This window comes from Melospiza melodia, chromosome 4, assembly GCF_035770615.1.
Source record: "Melospiza melodia melodia isolate bMelMel2 chromosome 4, bMelMel2.pri, whole genome shotgun sequence".
NCBI classification, from domain to species: Eukaryota; Metazoa; Chordata; class Aves; order Passeriformes; family Passerellidae; genus Melospiza; species Melospiza melodia.
In genome coordinates, this window is record NC_086197.1 from 63,302,951 (window position 1) to 63,327,395 (window position 24,445).

Below are 24,445 nucleotides of genomic sequence, written 5' to 3' on the forward strand. Positions count from 1 at the left end.
ATTGTCTAACATACTTTGTACATCTTTTCAAGTTGTACATCAGAACTGCCACCTGCAGAGCAACGAGACTAAAAGCACCTTCAGAGATGCTGTGCTGTACTGTTTTATTTTAAACAAATCAACAATATTTGTAGGTTGTGAAGGTCCTTTTTGGGTTTTGGTTTTGCATAAATGCAACCCCTCTTTCTCAAATTACTGTAATTTTTTGCCAACTTTTTTAGTAAACCCAAGTTATTATAAAAGACTGCCAAACTTTGAAAAAATACAGACCTAAGATACTTAAAGGCATAAGGAGTATGAAGAGCTTTTTGTGCTGTTGCTGACTATTTTATGTCCTGGATATAGGTGCCTGATTCTGTCAAACTTGTTTTTGTTGAATTGAAGTGGTGAGTAATTTTCATTGAAATTTGGGGTTAAAAAGTAAATGCTATATAATGCTATATGCTTCAATTATGTAGTTTTATTTCTGATGTAATGGATTAAATGGGAAACTGAAATAATTGCTGGAATAAAGAAGGGTGACAGAATTAGTTGCTAACTGGTGTTCTTAGCACTTTAAGGTAGAATTCCGTTTTCTTTCGTAAAAATAAACTCTAGACTTTGTTTCAAACCCAACCTGTATATGACTTGGTTTTCTTATAGGTCCTTGAGGTTTTTTATGATGTCTTTTCAATATATTTCAATAAGTAAGAGAATCACATCACTCCCACACAGTAAGCCAATACCACTGAAGAATTTGGCTTGACTTACAGGGCTCAGTCATTCAGGTTCTTCTTACTTCAACAGCAAAGAGCCTGGGGTTCATTCTTTTGGAAATATCTACTTATAAAACTGGACTATCTTTCTCCCATTCATAAAACATTTCAGATTTTACTGATTTCTGATCCTGAGAAATGATCCTAAGTTTGGATACCTTACTTTGTGTAGTTAGTGGAAACTTTGTACAGCTTTAGATTGGTGAACAAGATTTTCCAAGGCCTTTGAAATACTGGGAGGCCAAAGAATCATATTCCAGGTATTTTGAAGGGTTAGTTCAGGTACTGGTCAGATGATTTAGTGGCTCTAAGACCACTCTTTTTGCTTCCATTCTGAACAAGATTTGAAAAATAATGTTTGATTTTATTTTCATGTGTTAAAAGGGATGAATTCCTGCATCTGATTGATTCCCTGCATCTGGAATTCCCTGTTACTTGATTACAGTATGTTTTGGGTTTCATTCCTTTATTTAATAAATCTGGAAAAATTCTATGCCCTCATTATTAACAGATAAACACTCTTCCACTCCTTAACATTTCAATTCATGATAAATACATAACATTGTCCATTTTAATATACCTCCTCTCTTGGGAAGTTGTGTATCTTAAGAATTCTATATAAATAAACTGCAGAGGCATGCAACAAATAAAATTTATCACATTCTTTAAATTTAACAGTTATTTACAACCCACTAATTTATCTCTCCTCAGTGATGTGATTACTCTTATGCTGATAACCACTGAGTGGTTGATTCACACAATTGTCATTAAAAAAAATAAAAATACCAGAAAGCAGACTGTAGTAAATCAAATCCCAGAGGTGATTAATTAAATATGTGACATTGGTACTATTTGAACATAGAAGACTGACAAGTTCATATCTCAGTAGAGACAAAGCTACAACAATTTCAGCAAAATGGTCAAAAAGAAAAGCTATGAAAAAGGTACAACATCTGATTGAAAACTTCCACTGAAAATAGATATTATTCCTCCTAGTTCCCTTTAAATTTACTTCTCAATTGCACTATGCAAATCATATTTTTAATTCTTCAGATGAGAATTTTTCACTTATTTTTTAAGACTGGGCCTATAATCCAGTCAACAGTGCTGGTATATACAGGTATATGAAAATAGCAAACTTTGGAAATTTTTCTTCCTCCTTCATTTGCAAAAGAATCAATACAGTTTGGAGAGAGGTAGATTTCTATTTCTTGCACAATTTAAATGTCCATCAACCTAATCTGTGTACACAGTGATGTGTCCATTGACCTGAGTACTTAAAGGTCTTCCAGTAGCAGTGAATATTATCCAAGCTCTAATATCAAATTTCAGGCCAAGCCTCCATGCTGGCTAGTTGAATTTTTACTTCTCTGATGAAATATTTTGTAAAAAAAAAAAAAACAAACCAAAAAACCAACCAAAAAACCCTCAAAACCTAACAACCCCCCAAACAAACAAACAACGAAACCAAAACAAAAAATCCCAAAGAGAAATAACACTCCAAAGATGTAGCCAATTTTCTCGGAACAAGAATCACTTAGCAGTACATTGACAGAATAATTTTGTTTTATAGTTGTACCATAACCCAATTAAACTCTTAGTATTTATATTGAAACTTGTCTCACTAATATTTTCCTAGCCCAGTGTTTGCCATTTATTAATTTAGTACTACTAGTGGTTTTATTTCTTTTGTAGCCTATAAAATGTAATTCAGTGTCCTAAGTGTTGAAAAGAAATATCAGTAAAAAGCTAAAAGTGAATGAAAATGAATCAAAGTTATAAATATGCACAACAATAAAAACAAAGACAGCTTATTTACCATTTACATCTTTTAGTCCTATAAATGCACAGCATATCATAAAAATATACCACACTGATGTTTGTTTTGTCCACAAAAATAAACACAATGGATTTTCAAACACTCCCACTATGTTTTGCCTGGACATTTTCACAGCACCAAGCTCAAGAAACAGTTGCCCACACCTTCCCTATACAGTCCTAATGAAAAGTTTATGACAGATTTACCAACACCTAAGGCTTAAAACTAGATCTGTTTGTACAGATATTGTTCACTAAGATTAAAAAACAACAATCTGAGATGAATTAAAAAGCAAATAAAATGTCAGGTTTGACTGTATGGTCTATACAAACAGCTATAGGTGTGCTATACTTGTATTTATTTGTAAAGCCAAATTAAGTCATTTCCTGAATATGCAGTATACAATGTGGCTTTACTCATATGTGTAAATCATACACAGTTTATTTAACACATATTAGTTCATCTGAATATATCTTTTATGCTTTTGCATCCTCTATACTTTATTTCCAGAATTGTTTCAAAAAGGTCTGTATTAATTACTTTAGGTTTCAAGTTTCATAAACACACAAAACATACATAGAGCTTTCTATTATTTTTTGCACTTTTTTAACACAATCCAATTGGGCATGATACTACTCTTCAGGAAGAAGGAGGTGTGAATCTATTTGGTGTTAGTATTTTCTCTCTGAATTTTAATTTAATAATGAAACTTTAATATTGTTAGCTATTTCCACTTATCCATCAGGATCAATAACTTTTTATCCTGATTCAAAATGCATTTTTTATCCTTTGACACACTAATATTACAGGTTTCCTCCTTTGATTGTGCAGTTTATTAGCAAACTCCGGAGGTTTATGGATTTTTTTTCATGGCATATTCTATATATCCTCTTAATTTTGTTCCTCCTTCATTTTTCCAGTATTTACTCAATTGTTTCCTTTGCAAAATGCAATGACTATTTACATCAAGCATTGAACTTCTGTAGTCTCAGAAACAGAATTCAATCCTACAACGAACAAAGTGAGTGAGAATGGTTCTGCTAACTTTAATTGGGTCTGAGTGAGCTGCCCAAAAGTCAAGTTTTAGTGCAAACGTTATTTACAAAATCTAATCCAAGGCATTTTTTATATGCTCTGGATTACATTCTGGAGCTAAGTAATCTTTTATAATATATCATGACTGTACACATAATTAGGACTGTTCTGAGTCACATTCACACCATGAACAAAAAACAGTTCTCAGGACAGTGTCAAACTTACACTCAGGCTTTGAAGCACTTCCACAAGTAACTGTCCAAACTGTGAATAATGCCATCACACATTGCCTTTCATCTTTCTGAGATCAAGGAGGATCACAAGAGCATAATAGAAACCAAATCAATTCCTGAAACTGCACTATGGTTTGAAGCAGAGGATGCAAAAAGGCATTAACAATACAGGCTGAAAAGAAAGGCCAGCATCTGACATCTAACAACTCTGTTCTAGTCAGAGCAAATATCCACCTACATCACTACTCTGCTTCCAGAAGAGTTCAGCAACAGCTGCTTGAGGAAAGGATGAAAAAAGCTGGACATGATGAGGACAATCCTTCCTTTAGTACATTGTTTTAGACCTTGAAAACTGGTGGTTTAAGGACTTTCTGCTAAAATCTAGGCAAATATTCCTCACCTAAAGTAGTTACCTATTTTCTAATGACAAATGTAACTATCTGGTCAGCATGTTTGCCATGTCATCTCTCTATCAACCTAGAAAGAATGCCAATCATGTATATGACTCATAGGATGCAACTGCTGAAGTGGTGTAGATTAACTTCAAAAGGACATCATGTTGGACACCATGGGAGCTGAAGCTACCCCAGGTTTCCAAGAGTGGCAGACCTCAGAATCACCATGTAAGAAAACAGTGAAACTATCTTTGAAAATCAGGGAAAACTAACTCTTTATACCTCTTTCCTTTCTTCTTTTATCTCCTCATTGACTCATTCACTGTTTTCAGGACTGTGATGGCTTAGTCAGAAAAAAACAATTATATTTATGTGGTGCATTTAATTATATGGTATTTTAAGATAAAAACAAGTAAATTACACAAAAATGTAGACATGCAGAAGCAAGCTAGCATCCAAAACATCCCATGAACTAAGAGTAATGACTGGCTCCTGATCATTATAACCTAACAGGAAGAATGGCAAGGGAAAAAGAAAAAGAATCCTCTACCAGAAACAGTATTTCCACATTAGAATTTCATAGAAATAGTGTGCAGAATCCTGTGCTTTGAGAAAAGATTCACTCTTCTTTCCATTTCATCTGCCTGGTTTTATCCAATATGTTTTTCTGTATTTCTGCTCCCCTGTGTGAGGTAGGCCATCAGCATCATCCTCGGGAGGAATGACCCTTTTTCAACCAGATGTTACAAAGTATCTGCCCTCTTCACATTCAAATTTTTTTTCAATAAGAATACAATGTAATTAGAGTAAACCAATAAATGAATCAGCATGAATCTTTCCATTAAGTCTTCTCTATAGAATCCAAACTTGAATAAGGTTGGTGATGTCCCTAACTTCTGGTTTTTAGTGAGTATATTTGAATAGTGCAGTTAAAGTCTGGTTCACTGAAAGACAATAAAAAAGGTAAAAGCAAAGACAAATGAAAGGCAAAACTTTCAACATCCTTCTATGACTCTTTTAAATAAACTTACAAAAATTATTTTGGGGCAATACATTTCACATGAAGAACAACTTTTCCTGATGTTAAACATCCCCTAGGTTAAATACTTGCTCAGAGTGGGAGGGGGAGCAGTGAGGCCGAGGGATCTTATGCTGAAGGTTAACGCTCTAGATACTCACAGCCAGCCACTGAACTGTCTTTCATCTGGTAGAAAGCTGTAACTTTCTCTCTTGGTTCCTGGCAAACATATTTCACTTTGTAGGATACTTCATTTAAATATCATGCTAGTCCAGGAAAACATATTTCATTTCTTTTTAAACTAAACCTTTTTCTGCCAAGGCCAGAGTATTTGCTGGTAAATTCTTCTCTTAAATCCTAAGTAAGTTTTAACAAATTTCTTAAGAAATTATGAATTTTTAGCTCTTATAGCTGAAACAGAAGAACCAGATCACTTTTCTATGCTCTTTTGTATATTGTTGATAGACTGTGATTGAAAACTTCCTTTGAAATTAAAGATCTGAATACATTTGTGTATTTAGCCTTTTCTTTCATCCATTCCTTTGAGGAATCAGATTACTCTAAGGACTAGTTTTTCTGTGAAACTCAAGTTCATGTGTAAAGCTTAGCTCAATGTTAGGAAGTTGAACATCAGCTCAGATCAAGACTTTATAAATAACTTCCAAAGCTAAGAAAATGTCAGATATGAACTTTCTCAACTGAATCTTCTATTAGCTGCAATATTATTCTACTTGCAGTACTACAAAAATTCAGCCTGAACTCTACCATTTTAAATCTACATGTAAATGCACTTAACAACATTATAAAAATTATAGAATCTTTTTAATTAGGTAGCTTAGAGGATACACATTTTACAGTAAATATATATCTGAACTTCAAACAGTAGGAAAAACATTCCTTTTCTCTGAGTTTGCCTCCCAGTATTTTTACATATTTTATGTGCTGAAGATAAATAGGTTAGCACCCTAATAAAGGTTATTTTAACCTTTGGCAATGCTTCTTTTTAACCCTGTTTTTATATTGGACAATATATATACATTAGAAAAGAAATCCGGGTACAGCTGCATTCTTATGACTGCTAAAACCAAACAAAGTTTCAAGCCAAAAAAAGTAGTGAGTATCACATGAATTCCAGAGAAACATTGCAACGATTAATTGACCTCAAGAGATTTTATAGACTTACAAAAACTGGTTAATTATTAGAGTACATTCTTGCAGGAAAATGAGAAGAGGAGTTGTCCATTTCTAAGGATAAATTGATAATTACTGGAAAAATCACATACTGTTAACAAAAACATTAAAGAAAATTTTATTCTAGAATGTCTTCCCAAAAAATTTTATTCTAGAATGTCTTCCCCAGATGTAATTTTTTAATAAGCTTGGAAAACTAGCTGTTCTCTAAAATTCTAATGCATATATTTATATATAAATATATATACTTACATTTAATACATGTACCAATGTGTTAACACAAATACAAATAAAATGAGAAGAATTTATTGTGGAAAAGTAAAGGAACAATGAAAATTTCAAGGACCATGAAAGTTTTCATTCAAATAAAAGGCTAAATGTCTACATACATAATTAACTCTCCAAAACCAGGAATCTTACTGTATTTCACACCAGTCATTCATGACTTAGGTGACTTTAAACTTTTCTAAAAATGCTTTTTTTATCTTACTCCTGACAGCATTCAAAGGAAGCTCTGTGTCCTTTCTTTGAATACAGGAATAAAAAATACAGATGGGTAAATGGTAACCTCAACTTCAGAGGTTAGACATGATTCAAGTAAGCACCAGAAATGTATGCTTTAAAAATCTTTTGAAATATAAACTTCCACCCATCTCAATAAATATCAAGGTCCTGGAACCTTCAATCCACTCCCCAAAATGGGTCTAAGACCCCAGATATTGTTTATCCCATTAAAATGGACTTCTCCTCTCTGACTCTGGCACATTACACAGATTTTTGCTGCTATGTCTCTATAAACCCTTTCTGAAGTTTTTCTACTTCCATGAAAAACAAAGAAACAAAACTTTCAAGGGGCAATGAGCTAAAGACTTAAAAAAAAATACCAGCCAAGGAACCCCTCAACCCTACCCCTTAAATACTGTGCATTCAAAGAATTTTGAAGGAACATAACCCAAAATGTTTTATCCAGCTTAGATAATGAATACTAAAACACAATAGAAAAGAAAACTGTGCTTCAGCTTGCAGTTTTGTCTAAAGAAGGGAAGTCATGCAGAAGCACAGGGTAATAAAAAATAGACTAGTCAAAAGTTTATAGTCATTTAACCTTTAACATGTTTCAAAGTTCAGATCACATGAAAGATTAGATTCAATTTCAAGACAACTTTTCCTTTTTGCTCAAAAGTCCCTATTTCAAAAACAAGAACAAAAAAAAAAAGGTTTTGGAAACTAAAGAGGAAAGAAGGGCTGAGTTATAAACAGAGATTTTTTGCAATTTATGTTAACCAACCTCTAATTACACTATCAAATCCTTACTTCTCAAGAGGTACATCTAAATCATCTCTCAGCTTGACTTACATTGTCTTCCTTATACGTCTCTTGCACTGTCTCTTCTATTTGAAGTAAATTATCCATAAATGAATCTGCAAGTTGAAATTTGTTCATTCATGTCTGTATTCTCAATGCCTTAAATCTTTTGGGACATGTAATGATACTCTTTGGAAAGAAGCTGATTCTTTGGGATGTTTTCCTGGTTCATTAAATGATCAAATCTGCTCCTATTTCTATATTAAAAAAAAGTTTTTAAGTATTTTTCATGCCAAAAAAATACTACAGTGAGTAGTAGGACAGCATTTAGCATTTAGAATTCCTTAGCTCACTATTCCACGACAAACTAGACATAAACTTAAATAGCTTTTAGTTAAATTAAGACTGTATTATAGCATATGAGGTGTTTGGGGTTTTTTATCATTCTTTGTACACACTGTTACTAAAGCATTACATGGAAACTCCATTATGACTACACATCCTTTTCTGTGAGACTGCTTCCTAGAAAGGCAGACCCTAGCCAGCAGTATTGCCCATATATTGGACCTTGCACTTGCTCTTGTTGAACATTATGAGGCTCTGCTCAGCCTGTCTACCTAGCCTGGGGAGGCTGCTCTTAAGAACACCCTGATCCTCCACCATGCCAACCACTGCCCTCAATGCAGTGCCATCTGCACTCCTGAGATTGCATTCTGTTCCATCAGACAGGTTGCTGATTCAATTTTTTACTGTTTTGGTCCCCCTACCATCCATGATGGGCTCCATTAATTACTGTCCACCAGTAATTATGACTGTGTAATTTTGCGCCACGAAATGCAACTATTTGAGCCTGGTAGTCCAGTCAATTTGCCAATGACCTTACTGTCTACTTTTCCAGCCCATATCTCAATAAATTTGGGGAATAAGACTCTGGGAGATAGTTAACAGCCTTGCTCAAATAAAGGCATGCAATATGCACCGCACACTTCTTATTCATAATAATTCATAATACCCATTTACCTTGTGACAGAAAACAATGAAGATGATGAGTCCTTGGTAAACCCATGCTAGATTCTCACAATCACCTTCTTTCATGGCTTTAGAAATGGCTTCTGAATCTCTTTACTCCAAGCATTCCCAGAAAGTGAGATAATGTTGGTGGCTTCTAGTTCCCTGGATCTTCCTCTTCAATTTTCTAAAGATGGGTGCAACGTCTGCCCTTTTCCAGTCACCAGTAACCACCCCAGTTGCTGTGACCTTTCAAAGATGATAGAGAGTAACCTCCAAATGATACCAGGCAGTTTGTTCAACCCCCTTGGATGCATCCTTTCTGTTCCCTTGGACTTGCATATGTTCAGGGGAGTTAAGCTGTACTGCAATCAGATAACATCTGTTTTCTTCTAAACCCAAAAGATTTCAAGCTCCAGGCAATGAGACATGCAGAGATTCAAGTGCAGAGGATCAGAGGCTGACACCTCACGTTCCTCTTTGGTCCCCCATATAAGAGCTGCAATTTTACTCAATAACAATATTCACTGAATCAATACCTTCTTCTCACAGAACACAGACAGATCAAATAGGTTAGCTCTTGAAATTTGTAAATAGGGACTACTAAAAAATCTTTTTCAATGGAAATCAATGTATGTGGACATGGTAAATATTAGACATTTAACTAGATATTTTAAACACAACCTATAGCTACCAAAACGTCAGTTTCAATACTACACAAAAATTAAAGAACTTAGGGAAGACGTATTCAATGATTAGAGATCCTTAGCTCAGCTTTCAAGACACTCCAGATGGAGATGTACTCATTGAGAAAAACTTATGACTGTGTTATTGATTCCACTTATAATGATGCTTTTGGCTTAGAACAAATTTCCTTTGAGACTACAGTAGTGAATAGAAATTTCAAAGAACTAAAGCTTTTTTTTTCCACTTACATTTTTCCATTGCTTGCCTTGCTTATTCAATTTTGATGCTTGACTTTGCCTTTAGAGATATAAGATTAGGAATTAATGATATTGCTATCCTTTGGTATGTCAGAGAAGCTAAATGTAATTTAGAAAAATACTAAACACCATTTGCTACCTGTAGGTTCCAAATCTGTAGTGCCATGCATCACATCTTTTGGGAAGTACTTGTTTGAATCTGGCTATTTAACCAAGAACTGAATAGAGACAAGTGATGAAGATAGATTTAAAACTTAACAGCGTTTCAGGTGGTAGGAAGAACTGAGATCTCATGGTGGAAGGTGAGAAAGCAACCAGAGCACATCCTGTATGAGCTGTGAAGCTGGGAGTGTTAGCAACAGCCTTTAGTAGCTGGGGTTGTGTTTATTTTTTCAGGTACTGACTGCAACAACCTACTCCTATTCCCAGACTATCTGAGGCAACTAGAAAATGAGAGAAGCAGCACTGCTGAAAAAGGTGGAAGTTGTATGCATCTGCAGGTGCCACAGACCATGAATGGCATGCAACCCACTAAAACAGCCACCGAGGCAAGAGGGGCATAGCAAGAGATTATTGATAAACACTCATGAAAAAAGGTTGATCCTCCAATATATTGCTTAGCAGAGAGTTTTTTTCCTCCTTTTTAAAAGAAGAATATAGATTTAATGAAGTTTTCAACAGACACCTTTCTGCTTTCCTGTAAAGGTGTAATTTAGGTGAAATTTGATGAAAAAAAGATCATATTCTTTGCAGCATACAATACAGAAAAGCTGGATGCTGATCTGACATTCATAAGCAATTACAGGAGCTAGACATACATAAGAGGGTCAAGATACCAGAAGTGTTATGGGGACCTTCTAATCCATGGGCTACACTTATTTCCTGGCACTGGCCAGAAAACAGCTATCACTGTCACAAGCTCACAATCGTAAGCTCCCAGGCTGAGACAAACCACATTATGAAGGATTATCAGAAAAGCAAACAAAACACATCATATGGGTCTAGTTTGGAAATGTGATAAGAAAATTAAAGATGGGAGACATGAGGAAACTTTTTTTCTAATTACTGTTTACTTATTAAGAGTTAGCACACATGAGCTAGTTCTTATTCTTCTCACCCCTCAGAAAAAAAAAATTGAGAAGAAAGAAAAATAAAATTGCTACCTGCCTGCTGTGGAAGGTAAGCAAAAAATTAAGAATGGCTATGTGCCTGAGCATGGATATGCAAAAAAAAAAAAAAAAAAAAAAAAAAGAAGGAAACTCCTGAACAATAATTTCAAAAGCTGTCAAAAAGGCTGGGATTTTAAAAAAATCTACATAATCAACCTCAGAAAAAGAATAACACTGTCTCAGGGCAGGAGTGTTATCTCCTTTGATAAACAGAGCAGTAATGGATTTCTTTTAAACTTGGTTGCAACTTATAAAGTGACTTCCTTTTTGACAAAATATGACTAAAATGATTTAAATTAAATTAAAAATGAAGATTTTAAAATAGAGTACTTACTTGGTGTGCCATGTAATCATCAATATTGATATTTCTCTTGATGAGAATAAGATACGTCCATACATTTATTCAGTGTAGAAAACGGTAATTTATTCTATGGTCACTGCTCAGGGTAAAGAATTGTCTAAAACCTCGTAATATTTAATTTATTCAGCTTTATGACACCTTGGCATGTTTAGACATTTTGCATTTGGCTCATATCATATTTACATCAAGAAAGCAATCATATTTAGATGGTACAAAAGTAAGAGCTGTGTCAAGCAAATGTGCTGTCAGATTTCATCCACCAGAGCTAAAGTGAGCTCTGCCTTGTAGATCGTTTGCTACAAGGATGGACTGCTGATGAAAGGTTGCCTTAAGATCAGCCTTCTGGAGCATGTAGGCTGGAATTCTCCAAAGTCCACATGAAAGACGTGAAGATATCACTAAATACCAGGCTCATACTTTGTAAAACATCTGCTGGCCAGATCATTCATGTCATCTGGGACAGCCTGTTTGACATCGCGCATTCAAACAGACACAAAACACTACTGCCATCAATTGCCTCTGAATGGCTTTGGCAATGGCTGGGAGCTGATATGAATACAAGAAGGTATCAGCAATGGTTCAGGTGAAATGACTAGTATTCATTATATTGTTAGAAAGATAAAGCCCATTCCTCTAGCCCAATCACATGCAATGCATTTTTCATGTGATGTGGTCTTTAACTTGTAGTAAAAATCTACTATTATTCAATGGGCATAAATGAAGAGAAGATCTTTGTCAAAGACTAGGGTTTCCCCCATGCTGTTTCACAATCTCACCTTCCATGGAACACTGGGTACACTGAGCTTATAATGAAGATATTACACAATTTTTTTGTGAAGACTGATGCCTAATGACCTATTACACTGTGATATTTACAAATGGTTTAGAAAGGTGCTTGCACAGTAGTGATTTTGTAGAATGTTAAATAACACTGATTAATGTTAAATAACACTGATTCATAATGACTGAAACCTACATAACAGTATAAGAAAAAGCAAAATCACGACAACACAAAATAGTGAACTATTCAAAAAGCTTTTAGACAAGACATTTGTAACAGCTTCCAATAAGGAAAGCTTTTTCTGCTCTTCTCTCTCATTTCACTCACTCTATACAACACTGAAATCTGCAGTACAAAATGGTATCCAAATATTTTTCTCTTCCTTCAAACCCCAGCATATGGGATCTCTTAGCCCAGCATTCTGTACTCCTCCCCACACACTTGTTTGAGACACAACAGATAGCCACTGATACCATGTGTCATTACTTGGCTCCGTTTCAGCACTTTGCTACAAAACATTGAGACCAGAAAGGAAGGAATAGGAAGTATAGACTGTTCCAAGTTTCTGCTGCTTGTTTCTCCAGAAGTAGGAAGTCCACATGATTTGGTATTACCCAACTGCAGACAATGAAACAGCTACAGACACATGGAAACAGACAACCTAGTACTGAGTAACTAGTCTAGGCTAGACAGAGCAGATGCCTATACTATATGCCTAGTATAGTTATGCCACACATTTCTCAAAATCAACTTTTCAGCACAGACAATATATACATTTGGGAAAAAAAATAAAAAAGAGAAAGAAAAAATAGGATAAATATTGCAGGGTGTAATTCTAATTACAGTCATCAATGTTGAACATTGAAATATTCATTCACTGAAAAAAAAATATACTTCACATAAACATACACTGTAAATTTATCATATACACTGCTCTGTAGAAAACAGATGTCATAATTTTCATCACAAGAAGCTAAGGGCTTGAGTAACTTATTTGACATCAGTCCACAGTTCAGCCTTTGAGCCTGCTGTGCAAATTCAAATGTCAGCTCATGGTTCACCTGTCATCACCTCAATGGAAACACTTCCTGAGAATTTTTCCCTAAATCCATGTTTTCTTTAATTACTGATAAACTCAATAATCATTTGGGGGGAAAAAAAGTGTGGCAACAGCTGAGGGTGATACAGTACAAATCTTTCTGAAATCAGCTGGGCTTCTTTCTCCTGCCTTCTCCATCCCCTCCTTTTCTCCCTGGCCTCAGGAACACCTGCCCAAATGCAATTGTCTTGTTGACAGAACAATGGAATTGTCAGTGTAGTTTTCAGTTAAGCAATTAAAAAACCCCAAAACCAAACATGACAGGGTTATTTGGGCCAGACAGAGAGAAACAGGAATGGCTCAACCGAATTACTGCGTGTAAAACTCTGGCCTACTGGCTGAGTAATTCAAACCAGGATATTTTCCTTCCATAATATACGAACAGATACTTCCTTCCTGTGTGAAGAAATAAAACCTTCAACGTTCTGCTTTTTATTATTTTAGAAAGAAGCCAGGGATCAGAGAACATCAACTAATGAAACTGTTTTGTATATGTATTTCAAATTAAAATAAAAAAATCCTAAAATTTAAGCCAGATCTCTATGTTTACACACACACGTTTCCCGTCTACCAAATGATTCTTGGAACTTCTCCCTCAAACCTTCTGCATGCTCTTAAGTAAAGTAGTAATTCTGAAAACGTACCTTAAAATAGTTGCTAAAAAGTAGAAGAAAAAATAAAATTACCCTAAGTCATGAACTCATTGGCAATGATTTCATACAAAACCCAGCTATTTTCTATGGGGAGGAGTTGGTAAAAGAAGCCTCCTGGTATCAGATGACCAAAGATTGATCAACTGTAAACTGCACTGCACCAACCAACAGCGTACTTGATTTCATGACTCCATGATCCATACAAACATCTAATTATAAATGGGACCTAGTCCTGCCAGTAGCAGGGCTATTGCATCAATCTCCTCTGCAACATTACAGTGGAATATTGATAAATGGCTCTTGCAAAGACACACCACCTGAATAAGCACATTCAGAGACAAGGGTTCATGAAAAAAATCTTAGTTATATCCTCTTAGGTCTCAAAAGGCCACATTGCTGTTAGCTTTCTTTGCTTTACCTGAAACCAGTAAAAAAAAAAAAGGTAGCCAATGAATGTGAGCAATTAGAGAAAGCAGCTCTCCAGACAAGTACACAGTTGACTCATCAACAGCTGCCTTACTAAATAATCTGCATACTGTGTCTCTAGAACTTCCCATATAGATTGTCTTTTGAGGCTATAAAGAAAATATTTCTTTAAAGATTCTTTTTCTTGTTTACTGAACAGCAATATTGATCCCATAGATATTTTTTACTTTTTACCTAAGTATAGCTAAATTCAGTTTTGAATGTTATGTTATTCCTCAAATTCCTCTGGAGCTCACTTTTATTTTTTAGAATGAAAGCTTCTCATCCAATTTCAATCCTTCTGAAACTGAAAGTGCATTTCTAGCTCTACATAACTTGTAAAAATAACTAGTAATAATTTCTGGTTATTTGGCATAACAGAGCTGCTAATGTGTGGTTTGGTTTTTTGTTTTTTTTTTTTTTTCTGACTTAACCATACATTAATTTATTACTGTATTTAAACCTCTGATCTTTTTAGCACACTACACACAAGACAATAAGCATGCTTCATCTTTTGCTTTGGGGATTTGTTCTTTTTACTGGATTATAACTGACATTCAGTGTTGCAGTTATTTTCTAAATTGATCTCATTCTATCATGAAAATGAACAAAATACACATTAAAATATAACTGAAATTATAATTTGTTATGAAATACTAAACAGATAAACATTTTGCAACAAAAGGAACTCTTCCTTTTCTCATTTGATTGCCCTTCAGCTGTAAAAATATAAGGCATTCTACAGTGGTTTGACATTAATAGTAAAGTACCAGAGCACCTCAAAGAGCAGGAAGCAGTTAATCCAAGACAAATAAATTTAAATCAGCTATAAATAAGAAATGCTTCTTTATTTCTGGACATGCAATGTGTTAATTCTAGCCTTGGTAGTGCTTTCTATATTTTTTATTTCCAACACCTACATGATTACTTAAGAAGAATAGTGAAGACTTTATGCTAGCTACTGTGCTTACTTCAGAAAATGTGAAAGCATCCACATTAATTTCTTCATATTCATCTTCCAATTCATCACTTTTAACATCTGCAAGAGCACTGGCCAGTTTCTTTCGCAAAAGACATCCCTTCCAAAATGCCTAAACAAAAAATTTAGAGCATGTTATACATAGCCATAGATCAAACCCAAATCCAGATTCTCTATGTTATCCCATTAGGAAGATAAAACATCTTGGGCCTTTGTTTAATAGCTCAATGATCTGTTTTTTGAACTTTATGTGACATTTAAAACTACAAGACAAATTAAATGCCAGCATATGTCTAAAGCTTAGAGTACTCAAGAGGCTCTCCACAAGTAAGCAGAAAGGAATCCTGCAACTCCCTTAACTATAAACCTGGGTCAACTAATTAATTATATGACAATTCCTTCAGGGACTATTAAAAACTGAAAGGAAAGCCTACACAAGAAAAACCTGAGTGCCAACAATCAAATTACTGAGAATAAAAATACAGATGTACTAAATGTCCTATGGTTTACAAGTAGCAATTCTTGGAGACATCTCATATAATTGACCTAGGTCACTTACTCTCTCTTAACTGTCTAAGATCTTTACTTAAAAAAAATATTACCACTAAGCATAATCATCTCTAAGAAAAAGGAGCACATTAGGAAATAAAGTGCTAGAAAACTAGGAAGGGTATTAGGAACACATGACAAGCATAGCATCATGTCCAGCAAAAACACTTCAGAAATCACAATGAGATACATGGAATTAAGAAAGCTGCATACAAGATGGCCACTTCCCCCGAAATCAGTATTTGACATCATTAGAATTCAAGATGCCCCAAGTGTTTAAAACACCACACAAAATATTCTCACTGTCATAAAAGAAGTAGTGTTGTACACTTTCAATGACTCTGCAATGAAGACACTAAAATAGGAAGGGTAAATCTCATAATCTGGTTTAAAATTTAGATTATTAATTTTTAGAAAAAGTCTGTCTAACCCCATAAATTATTAAAATTTTACTATTTTACACGCATATTTCCTGATAATTATAAAATCATTAAAAGTTTTAGAACTGCTGTCTTATCATTTCATTGTTGCTACTTTTCTACAGACCTTTATAAGCATCTAGATAAAATTTCCTGATATTACTGAGTGATCAAATGACAAATATATTTAATTCAACAAAGGCAATTATCTTTCACAGATTCAAAGGAGAAAAGCAATCCTAATGATATATGCAGAAAGCTAAATTGTGACGTAGCTGCTAACAGAGATCTATGAAAGCACCAAGTCAGTGTTCAGTTATGATCAAAGAAAAATTACATGTAGTAGTTTTTAAGAAACAAAATAAAAAATTTCTTACTGTACAAATTCATTGTATGTCTGCCTATGGAATTCAGTTCTTGTTGCTTCCTTAAAAAAGATTGTAACATATCGTGGCAAAGGTTCAGAGAGGAACAAAAAGGATAAAGAGAACTACAGAGAAATGTGAAAAGAGACTAAACAGATGAAAATTTTATTTACAAAAGGTGGATGTAAGGATGTATGTATGAGAGATCTAAGAATCTGTAATATGCACAGAAGATAAATAACAGATCACTTTTATTTTCATACTCTCTTTGGGAATTACCATGCTTGAAACAAATGAAAGGAAGCACATACTAATCACTGTATAGATTTGTTAAATGCACCACTTTAAATATAGTAGAAGTCAAATACATAAGTAAGTTCAAAAATTAATTAAGTAAGTTTAGGAAATCAATTGTTAATATGCTGGCTACACATTATACTCCAATAACAAATTTTTGCTTCTAAATCCCTTTGTCACTTTTGAAATTTGTATATAAGACCTACTGTATGGAATGTTTCCAAGTTAACTTGAAATATGAAATTGACTGAGTTGACTTGTTTCAAAATGTAGGAAATAACCCCATGAACCTTGTCAACTTGGCAAGTAAATTCTGGTTACCAAACCAAACAGAGTCAAGGGGTGGACTTCAACCCTTGCCCATAGTTACCCACTTTAACTGTTATTAGCTCAGTATCTACCACAGAACAGCCTAGGCCATGGTCTGCTCCCAAGGACAATATGGATAAAGCAATCCTGGGTTTTGGAGTTGGGGAGAGAAGGAAAGAAATGGATAGGTAGGGTAGAAGAGACAGGAAGATTATTTAGTCACATAGATAACAGACACAACACGGGTCACACAGCATCCATCAGTTTCATAGCATACACAAGCCCCAGTAAGAACATGGGCACAGTATCTCTTAAGCATAATGTTAAGAATTATATCAAGTAAAAATAATTCAGGGAAATATTTGGTGAAAAAATGGAAAATATTTTTCTATAAAGGGAAAATATGTTTCTATAAAGCTTTTTGTAAAGAAGTATCTGTTTTAGAAACACCAAGGTTATGCTGCTTAAATAAAGCAAAAATATTTAATTATGAAACTTAATAAGATAACAAGCAAGAACAGACAGAAGCTGAAAATGACGCAAAACTAGAAAGATTCTTTTTTGTTATTATTAAACTTAAAAAATAAGAAAATACCATAAACCAACCTGAATTACTGTGGCAGCTTCATGTTTCTGTCTCAAAGCTTCTACAAACTGATGATTCTCTGTTTTATTGCAGTCATCATTTTTCCTCTGAGCATGGTATTGCTGCCAAAAGGACTGGATCGAGGATGCTTCCATACGTAGGCTCATGGAGAAATAGATACATTTATGACTCATATAGCCTCACCAATACAACTGGATTATCATATCTGCCAAACTTCAACCATAAAACATAGCACTGTGCTTTGAGACAAATGAAAAGTTGTGCTACTAAACAAGAAATTACAATCAAGATGTGATATATATGCTCGCTGGAGGATATTCACATCACATAACTTCTGAATCCGATTATCTAAGGACTAATCTCCACTGGGCTCTATTCCATGAACAATCACAGTAGAGGAAGAGTTGTCAAAGGAAGAATTAGGAGCAAAAGTGGTGTGACAATGACTGAATAAAATATTGGAGGGGTCTCCTTATTTCCACTGAACATACCAAAAAAAGAAAATCCCCAAAAAAACAACCCAAAACCAAGCAAAAAAACTCAAAAAACAAACACCAAGAATGAAAGAGGAATAAATACTGAAAACTGAATGAGGCAGGTATTTTCAATGGAGCAGACAGGAAAAACAGAGAAAGTGCAATTTAATCTTTTGCCTGCTTTTACCCATTAAGACTTGTGATCACTGGTTATATGTGTAAATTTTCTAATTTGCTCATTTTTTAACAAGAACTAAGTACAGACTATTTAGATCTGTTCAGTAATCCCAATTTCTAAATGTATGTTCCTCTAATTCATACCATTGGAGAAAAAGTATAATGTCAGCTCTGCATTATGACTTTACTATCTTTACTATCTTGGAATTCTTTTCTCCACAAAATACTCATTTCAATTGGATAGTGTATTAAAGAAAAGACATCTAAATTTCCAATCTTTACATAATTCCTTTCCCTGTGTAGTGCATCTATTTAAATAGAGGACTACTAGTTAGGAAAAAAAAAAATCATCATCATGCTTCAGAGGTCAAGACAAATACAAAAAATGGTTTGCATTCTGTTTTGAAGAGAACTCTCCAAAAGCCACTTATGGAATTTATTCAAAACGTTAACAGAAAAACTAAATTAACTATTTAAAAAAATTTTTGAAGTATTCATATCATGTAATAGACTAATGTATTCTTGCTTTCAGCTTGCTGAGAGGTGATAATGAATTGCATAGTCTTCCTTAATCATAAATTTTATGACAAATTATTAGTGTCTTAAGTACCTACTAAGCAGTTTCCTATTTACCACAAGCCTAAACAGCTCAAAGAAGCACACCTGCCATGCTTGCTTTTCATACTGTTCTCAAGATAACTGCTTTTGAAACTGAATTCTTATGAAATTTTAACTCAATTCTTGAAGATTTGCTGCAAAAAAACCAGCTTCTGTTTCCCTTGTCTGTACATCCAGAACAACACAAATCAGCAGCAAACACATTCCACAGAGGTAACAAACCAGTCTGTTTCATGCAGGAGAAAATCTAGGGACACATAACAAGTTCAACTGGCCTCTCACCCCTGCCTCTACTTTTAATAAGCAGGTTAAGGCATGTTGGAGAAGTACCAAAATCAGGGCAGGCCATTAGCTCTTCAGTCATCACAACAGCAGAAGACTGGCCAAAATCAAGGGATTAGGATGGTAGATTTAAGCAATTTTTCTTCTTGCCTTCTAAATGGTACTGACTGTAAAGTTTACACAAATTAATCTGGAATGTCTAATGAATAATTTTGGCAAAAAACCTTACACTAGTTTCTACTTAATCTCCTCCAAAGTTTCTGCAAAACATTTGTCATTTGCATTCCTAACTCTGTATGTGTCATTGAACTGGTTTCTTAACGTTATTTAAGGTACATAAATATCTATATCCTAATATACCAACTGGGAGAACACCACAAAGGGTTCTTAATTGTTAATACGGAAATCTAGTGTGCAACACGTGACTATAACTCTTTATTGTCTAATAAGCTTAAAAATATTATCTTACAAGGTCTGTGTCTCTGTTTTAAACAAAAAATCCTCACTTCTATTGTCTATCTACATAATCAATTTGAAAGCAACCTGCCATCTGTCTTACCTCTCTGTACCATTCCCAAAGTGCTGGAGATTTCTTCCCATATCACTTGCTACTATCACTGACTGTTGCAATGTGAGTTGGTCTGACATGTTATTGTTGCCTTTGCTCTCCCTACTATAATTAATACAAGATTCAGTGCTCTTCTGCTTCGCTCTCTGATCTCCTCTATTTTCCTTCTGATGCGCAGGTATGGAGGAGTTAATGAATGTGGCCTGAATATCACCAGTAGTATTCAATCTTTTGGAAGGATCCAACAAGACCTGTTTATTTTCTGTCACACCCATGATAAAGAGGTTATTCTCCTCTAGGCAGCCAGTGGATGTTTGCTTTAAATTATTTTGAAGTGCTTCTGGTCCATCTCTGTCATTAATGTTTAGTTCACCATACTCATGTACATATCGATGTTTAATACTAAGCTTCATTAACTGATTGAAATACCAACATTGTTCCAGCACAGAATCAACAGAAGAAGTAATTCTGAAAAAAAAAAAAAATAATTTTACATGTCTGTTAGAATGCTTTAAAAAAGCCCCCTTCTATTATTTCTAAAATAGCTTGTATTTACAAATATTCTTACATGTTTCCATACTCTTACTGCAAATAGCAATTACTGCAATTGGAAATGCAGTTCCAGTAATTACAAATCTTAACAGATTTTATCTTATTTTGGACATATTTAAACTATAATCACACATATTTCTTATTTTACTTAGAGTTTCCTAAAAGAGAACGTGTTCAGTCTTTTTAAAATAGCCATTGCACCATGCATTTCACTATTAACTTTCTGTGTGGTTAGTGGGGCACTGTTTGAACACATGTAGCCCAAATTTTTGAAAGGTTTGAGGCAATTTTGCCTTAACAATCCACTCCTACCTGGCAACTATAAAAACTCATACAAAAATAAGAGTAATTTTAAAATTTAGATAAGAACTAAAGCAACAAACTCCAAACTTAGATTCAAACCAAGAAACTACAATGTCTAAAGAAAATTCAAGAAGACAAACTTTAAAGTACAGATCTTTTTATCAATATAAGGCAACGTGCTAGACTAAAGCAACAGTAATCTAAGAAGTCTGGCTCTCATTAGTTCTTTGTGCTACACTGTCTAAATGATGAGGATAAGTAAGAGCAAATATGAACTACTTGTTACAGATTCAGATGGCTGTCTGTACTTTGGATGGTGTTTGTTCATTTTATTAGGTAAAAGGTACTTCCAGGATCATGAAAACATTTTTCTTTAATAGTGTAGATAGATGCAGAGATCTGTAATCTGGTGTTAATTTCAGAAGAGTACAAAGTCAATTCTAGGATAGCAATCCAAGAGAAAAATATAAATAAGATCAATTTTCTTATTAGTCTGGAAAAATTAAGCCCTAAAATTAGAGTTAAAATAAAAGAAATTTCCTTCCTGTTCATCATTCTGGAAAGGTGAAATTTTTATAAAGTTCTGGGGACTTTTTGCTATTCTAATTATATCCTCAGTGAAGTTCAACTAAGAACATAAGTGAAGTTTTTAAGAACATAATCAATCAGACCCTATAAGAGTAAAAAGGATTCCAACTCTTCCACTGCTAGTGCAACTTGAGTGCTATTGGACAAAATCTGAAAGGGTAAATTGACCCACACAGCTTAGGCACACAACTCACTGTGTACACTTGATTGTCCACTACAAAATATTATTCCTACTCCTGTTAATTCCACACATACAAGTCCTAAAAATATTTAAACCAATCCATAAATTTGTTTAAGGATCTAACATGCTACCTAGTAAGAATAAAGATTACTTTAAAGGAAAATAGTCAAAGCATTAATTAAATTCTTTAGTTAAATATATTACAGGAGTTAAAGTATTAAAAAAAAAAAAGTCTGGTATAAGATCATTACCAAATTTCTACATAATATGGTGAGAAGACCAAAAAAAAAAAAAGGAAAAATGGAAAAATCCATTCCCACCTGTTTTTCTTTTTCCTTTCATTGGCTTTATTTTGTTGGTTTATTTGTTTAAAAAAATTAAAATATTGCAGGAAACCCTAGAATGTTTTATATATTGAGCAAAAAAAATTCCTCCGAAAACCGCATCCTGAGTATCCTTGTTCATTGTCAAAAAAAAAACAGAAAGAAAGAAAAACAAACCACTCTAACAGTGAATCCTCTCCTTTGACAAGTATAGGAGTAGGGTCTCAAGCAGCTGTTTCATCCTTCCAGTGGCTATGAATATGTCAAGCAGAAATAGAGGGATTGAGGAAGTGAAAATTCAGGCAGGGAATGATTTTGTTGTCACCGGGGATCATGTGTTAGGTTTTTTTTACAGAGGCTGCTTTTTGGGCATTTTTTCCAAGTAGTGGGTGCAAAATACCATCTTGTCTTTGTGGGCATGTACCCTCTCCCACACCTTCTCTGGCAATCCACAACTATACTTTGGTTTTGCAGGATTTTTAGGCCACCCTCTGTACCAGTACCTTTTCAGTTTAGCTTTTTCAGCCATATTGGTTCAAGTTTGAAGAAACTACAAAGGAAGCTGAAGTGGTGTCTCAGAGGCTGATGTGCAGTGAAGTGTTTTGGTGTGTTTGAGGTTCTCCTGCCAAGATAAAGCTCCAATGCACAGACACCAAAGGTCACGATGGGGCCTGAGCACCACCTTGGTGGCAGCCAGCTTGGTGGCTCCCTCCAGTCAACAGGGATATATCAACATCCTATCAACACACTGCAACTCTCTCAGTGTCTCAACTGCACTGCACTCTTGTGACTAGAGAAGTGTTCCTGAAGATTGCTTATTCAAACCACTGAAAGGAAGCTGCTGTAATGGAAAATATGCAGGACTGGTTTACATCTTAATGGAAAAAAAAAAGGAAAGAGAGGAAGACAAAGTAAAAAATATGACAACATTAAGACTTCAGATACCACAATGTTTCCTTTTCAATTAATGTAAGTTCATTGTTTCCCTTTCAGACCTTTTTCACTGTTATTGGTCACACTTAACCTGGAATTGCCTCTTGGTTAAGATCTGACCAAGGTTTTAAGCATAAACTGTCGTCCAGATAAAACAAGAAATGGAATTGTCCTATGGAAGCATCAGTATCCATAGTGTCTGGCTGCTTAGTGTGCAATGAAATACAGATAAATATGGTAGCCTTGCAACAGCAAAATTTTTATGGCTTTCAGTTTTGACCAGCACATTCCTTCATGTTCAGTTGCTGCCAGGCTTTATTTTGATCATAACAAGTGAAAGTGATTTATGCCATATGCAAATTTTAGCATAACCACAAAGCATAACCACTGCTATTGCAGTGGGAGAAAGGGGCAATAAGCCAGAAGAGCAAGGGTTGAATCTTGCAGTTCTGTACAAATGTGCTAAACTGGTGGCCCTGATACTAGAGTCCAAGACATTATTTTCACAAAAAAACCCATGATGAGCAAAAAACTACTTGTAGCTATTTTTTTTTACCAGATACCTCTCTATTTTGCTAGCATTTTGCATGACTTTGAGGAAAGATAATAGCATTAGAATCAGATTTTAATTTATTTGGAAGTTTAAGTCAGGCATTTATTAAGGACTGTTACAACTTCAATTCTCATACCAGTTCATAAAGACTATCCATCACTATCCTGGCTAATTTACACCAAAACCTGCTCAATTCCCAGGCAGTGTTTGGCAATGGAGGAGGACAGAAGAGAAAGAATAAGCCTCACTGGTTGCACCTAGGATGCATAAGGATCCATGCACAGGCTGACTTAACAGGTACAGAAAAGGACAAATTATTTATGCTAAAGGCCTTCCAGTGAAGTTTAAATCAGCCAAAACGTTGCTATTTATGAAATTAAAAGTGGTGGCAGAGGCTTGCTTGTAGAGCTAACACATATGTATAGAATTTTCTACTGCAATCACACCTGCACTGTCTGCCTGCTTATTCAAATAGTATAATTGCTCAGAGTGAGACAGTAAATCTGGAAAAGTCAGCAGAACAAATCTCTCAGAGGCAAAAATGACAGGCTTGGGAAAAAGAAGCCAGTTCTGATCAGGAATGGCAGTTTTCTCCTGGCCCTTGTAGTTAAATCTTAATTAATATTCTACCCCTTCTTATGCTAGTGTGTGCTAGTTAAAACCTTGCTTAATATCATGTTTTCCCCTACTGTGACTTTCAGAATTATAATACCTGGAATATTCAAATAGTACACCTCAATTTATATGAGCTTTTGTTTGCAATAGTGCGGGGTAAAATCTAATGTCTTCAGGGAAACTTCTACAAGCATCATTACTGATTTTCAACTGCAGTTTAACAAAGTCCCCTACAAACATGAAACAGGTCACTGTTGACAACACCAATTACAAAATTTCTGTCATTTTCACTGTAAAATACATACAGTATTTTTAAAGTTCAAGTTCCACTAGCCAGACAACTGCACATCTGATGGCTGAAAACAAATTGCTGCAGCAGAGGGATCATATTTTTGTACATGATTACTTATTACAAGTTTCTAAAGGTTATGTGACAGAAAAAATATCGTGTAATAGAGAAATTAAATTTTAAAGTCAGTTCTATTCTTAAACATGGCAGCAACAGAGAAGTTTTGGGAAG

General features: G+C 34.6%; 1 protein-coding gene across 2 annotated transcripts in view; it reads right to left on the reverse strand.

Annotated features, from left to right (window-relative positions):
- Window positions 1-24,445, reverse strand: part of LRRIQ1 (leucine rich repeats and IQ motif containing 1) — a 104,544-nt gene that overhangs the window by 51,931 nt on the left and 28,168 nt on the right. For both annotated transcript variants that reach the window (XM_063154944.1, XM_063154943.1), the window contains exons 16-18: window positions 19,869-20,345; window positions 17,756-17,897; window positions 15,203-15,322 (exon numbers count right to left, since the gene is read on the reverse strand). In XM_063154944.1, coding sequence (XP_063011014.1) covers window positions 15,203-15,322; window positions 17,756-17,897; window positions 19,869-20,345 — 739 coding nt within the window. The remainder of the gene's footprint in view (window positions 1-15,202; window positions 15,323-17,755; window positions 17,898-19,868; window positions 20,346-24,445) is intronic.